This window comes from Cherax quadricarinatus, chromosome 86 (assembly GCF_038502225.1).
Source record: "Cherax quadricarinatus isolate ZL_2023a chromosome 86, ASM3850222v1, whole genome shotgun sequence".
Taxonomy (NCBI): domain Eukaryota; kingdom Metazoa; phylum Arthropoda; class Malacostraca; order Decapoda; family Parastacidae; genus Cherax; species Cherax quadricarinatus.
In genome coordinates, this window is record NC_091377.1 from 4,082,485 (window position 1) to 4,086,854 (window position 4,370).

At 36.2% G+C, this 4,370-nt stretch overlaps 1 protein-coding gene and 1 long non-coding RNA gene across 15 annotated transcripts in view; both read left to right on the forward strand.

The window, feature by feature from the left end:
- LOC128702975 (RNA binding protein fox-1 homolog 1-like) overlaps nt 1-4,370 on the forward strand; it is a 367,005-nt gene that overhangs the window by 338,498 nt on the left and 24,137 nt on the right. For 9 of the 14 annotated variants that reach the window (XM_070103571.1, XM_070103575.1, XM_070103574.1 and 6 more), the window contains 2 exons: nt 343-579; nt 3,398-3,648. In XM_070103571.1, coding sequence (XP_069959672.1) covers nt 343-579; nt 3,398-3,648 — 488 coding nt within the window. The remainder of the gene's footprint in view (nt 1-342; nt 580-3,397; nt 3,649-4,370) is intronic. The other 5 variants (XM_070103580.1, XM_070103577.1, XM_070103579.1 and 2 more) reach the window with 2 other exon arrangements.
- LOC138855242 (uncharacterized) overlaps nt 1-4,370 on the forward strand; it is a 351,644-nt gene that overhangs the window by 268,515 nt on the left and 78,759 nt on the right. The gene's annotated exons all lie outside the window — the stretch shown is intronic.

Below are 4,370 nucleotides of genomic sequence, written 5' to 3' on the forward strand. Positions count from 1 at the left end.
GCCATTTCTAGATTATATCTCAATACTGTACCATCAGATTTATTTTTGTCATTCTGAAACTGTATACTGTACAGTAGACTCGCACTGTGTCGACCTGCATCTATCGTATTTATTGGTATGTTGAATGAACATCATGCTTAGTAAAAGTCGCCTTTTATTTGATGTTATGAACTACAATTGAAGCACATGTCTTTCAATTGAATCTTCATATTATTCAAATATAATTCCATTGCATAAAATTCCAAACTTACCTGTTTGTTTCAACTAATTGTGTTTAAAAAATTCTGATTGCTTTCAAATTTGAATTGATATCATACTACACGTGTCAAACTGGCACCTCAGGTTGGGCCACATGCTGGTGCAGAAGGCGGCACAGCCCAGACCCATACACCATACTACATGTGTCAAACTGGCACCTCAGATTGGGCCACATGCTACCGCAGATGGCAGCAGAGCTCAGATCCAAACACCATGCTACATGTGTCAAACTGGCACCCCATGTTGGGTCACATGCCGATGCAGATGGCAGCACAGCTCAGACCCGTGCACCATACTACACGTGCCAAACCGACATCTCAGGTTATGATAATTTTTATGTTCAATACTTCTCATTGAGGTTTTAACTAATCTCTCAGGCATTAGATTTGATTTAGGATTAGATCTGATGTTTTTGATGATGGTATTGATTGATGATAGTAGTGATCCATAAATTTGTTTCATAATTTTTAATGGATTGATGGTTGATGTGATGCTCATAATAGTGATGATGATAGAGATTATACTCTGAGTTTAAGCAAATTTGCCAATACAATACTTGCGTTATTCTTTGTATAATTACCGGAGGTCCTGAACCAATGTTACATTACTGTAATTATTATATAATAAATATTTCTGGGGTACCGTTTGCATTGGTGATGTCCACTACTGTATTAAATAAAGTTAACAATGAACTCTAAGATTAAAAATATAACACTAGCGGGTTTCTTTTGCTAAGGTACTACTAATGAGACACTTGAGGGAAGAGAGACTGAAAGCTTCTTGTAAGACATAAGTGGAAAATATTCCAAATTGAAATACTAAATTTTAAATAGGATTATGTATAGGAAGTCTGTAATTGTGAAGAGAAGCTTCAGTAGTTGTTAGTATTTCTGAGAATGGGAGGAACAGTTGCTGCTACTGTACTTACAGAAATATTTGTAAACGAGAGGAAGAGAAGCAAGCATTGCAGAGTAATGGAAGGCTGAATATAAGGGCATAGGTGTTAAATGGACTGACTTCTCGTGTTGTACAAGATGTTTTAGGGTATAATATCCTTACACGAGACACATTATTTAACTTTATATGAGGCTTGTAAAAGTTGTTAACATTAAGTAACTTCTAAATCATAAAAAAAAAATTGAAGAGTCTTTGAAGCATTATGGAAAAATGTAGGTTTTTCAAGAATACTTAATAGTCAGCAAGACTGTCAAAAGCAAAATAAATAAACCATGGAACAGATGGGGTTTGATCCCTTTGTGAGTGAGTTTTGAAACTCCAGACCAGGATGTAAGAGTGGCTTATACACTGGCCTGGGGTTTAAGGACTCACTAGCCATGGCTTCAAACCCCACCAGTTCTGTGGTTTGTTTGCAATCATGTAATGATTTCATGAAGCATAATGAATGTTAAGTAGATGTTTTCATAAGTAATAATTGTGATGGAGTTTTCATGTAGTTCATCCATACAAGATTGAAGTTCCACCACTGTCACATGGAATAAGGATCAGAATAATTGATGGAAATAAGATCAGTGTGAGGCAGTGAGAATAAATAGAATTCTTTTTTATTTTTTTTTAATGTGGATTGAAAGTCGTCATCATAAGAGGGTCCAAGAATATGTATGATCGAGGTCACATAAAGGAGAAAGAACAAAAAGGTTATATGAAAGTAACCAGGGACATGACTAAGTGTATATATATATATATATATATATATATATATATATATACACTTAGAAAGTTAGTATAATAGAATTTAACAGAAGAATATTTACACAATACTGAATTTATAGTACTGTATAAAAATTTATGTAATATTATATCATAAATTTTAAGAAATATTATGAGCATCAACATAAACTTCACGTAAATCCTGGAGAAATTAGAACCAAGCATGTGTGCATAGGAAGGATACCCACAAAGCATGCCTTTCAGGAATCATATTGCTGAAAAAGAAGGGTGTTAGATTCAATATATTTATTAATATGCAAGAGGTATGAATAATTGGGCAAGAGGGAAAATATGAGATGGCTTTCTTTTTTAATATAGTCTAAATCAGTGCATGTTTCCAAAATGAAGGAAAAATGCTAGTTGAAAATCAGAGAATGAAGGCTTCTTTTGAATTTAAAATATAAGTAACTAGTCTTCTTTTAGTACAGTATGTTCTTGATATGAAGGAGGTACTAACATTGTTTCAGGGACTTGTAATTTCTTCAAAGGTTTAAACTCTCGTGTCTTTATCCCGAGTGTTTCGAGTTTTTTTTTAATTGATGCGCTCCCTAGTTTGGCAATTAAAGGATGTAGTTTTCAGTCATTTTAAACTGTTTATTTTTATTTGATAATATATCAGTGTTTCATTTAGTTTTATTCAGATTGGAAACTACATTGCTTGGAAGTCTTTGATAGTCACTTTATGGCTAGTCATTCCTGGATTGTACAGCACACATACCAAGACACTGTGTGTTGTAATACATTGCTAGAGGATATTGTACACTATTTTATTGCTTAGAAGTGATGTGATGTTCCCTTGATCATCATTTTACAACTTATAAGAGTTTTTAGAACTTTTTCAATTTTTTTAGAATGGCATCTCATTGTCAGTCAATGTGCAGCACTCATATATAGAAAACAATGGCTTTTGGACCTGTGCTTTTTATTTCTGATCTTTTGGTATTTCATTTTGCATACTTTACTGTTCAAATAGTCATTTATAAAAGTCATTAGAGTAATCTCGCTTAAGAATTTCCTTCTGCGATAAAGAAACACAAGGTTAGAGCACGAGTTTTCCCTATTGATCTTAGTGTTTGCATTTATGATCATTACATGTAATTCCCTGCACTCCATTACAGACTTAAGAATTTAACACATGCATGACCTAAATTATTAAAATTTATCCTTTAGAAAAGATTATATATATACTGCATATATACATCTAGACATCTGTATTACAGGGCTGCTTTTTTAGTGGCCGATATAAATTACAACTTGCAGGGTGACTGTGTTGGACTGTGGTAATAGAAGTATTCTTAGTTGCGTCTTGATGTGAAGGCTGTCCTTGCTAGCAGTGGTGTAGTGTTGCATTATGTTGCTTGCGCTGGCTGTGTGTGGTGCATGAATAAGGAGCCACCCCCTTTCATTACAGCAAGCAGCTGCAGCCGCAGCAGCAGCGGTGGGCCAGCCTGCTGCTGCCGTTGGTGCGGTCAACCCCGCCGCCGTGGGGGCTTCTGCTGCTCAGCTCCTTAAAACACCAACACTTTCTGTCTCAACGGCCCAACAGGCAGGATATGCAGCTGCAGCAAATGCGTATACAGCTGCTGCAGCACGGGCTTACGGGGTAGCTGCAGCAGCCGCCCAGCCTGCAGCCGTAGCCGCCTACCCTACCATCGCTGCCGGGTGAGTTGTTTTGTAGAGACCTTCAAATGTGAAATCTTATTTGGCACTTTCACATGGATTGCCATTAAAGATTTCACTTTTTTGTGAGATGTTCACCAAATATGATTTTAAGGAAACAAGTATGAGAGCATTAACTCAAATTGGAGTACAGTATTCATCAGGGTGACATCTCAAAAGAAAACATTTGAAGCTATTGAGTATCCAAACTTTTTTTTTTTTTAATTAACAATAACAGACATTACAGAAATTAAGATGCATTGGATATTCATTAGAATCTCATTGGATGACAGCAAGTGGATGTGCTGTCATTATAATATAATGTATTGTACTAATTTGTGTGTGTGTGTGTGTGTGTGTGTGTGTGTGTGTGTGTGTGTGTGTGTGTGTGTGTGTGTGTGTGTGTGTGTGTGTGTGTGTGTGTGTGTGCGCGCGCGCGTGTGCATGCTCATGTAAGGACATAGCACTGCTCAATCTGGACACAATACAGGCTCATTAAGAATAGTAGATTCTCCTTCCCTGTCTTAATGATGGCAGGTGTAGAGCATTAAATGGTGTTCCAGGGTCTAGGAAGGAAATTTTGAAATGTGTTTCATAGTGAAGGTATTGTCAGGCTTTCCAGGGTGATGATTATTTTGAAGTTGCTGATGCAATAGGTTGTATTTACACCATGGCATGCTGAACTGAGGATAAGAGATTTTTAGATCAATCCTTATTAGAATAAT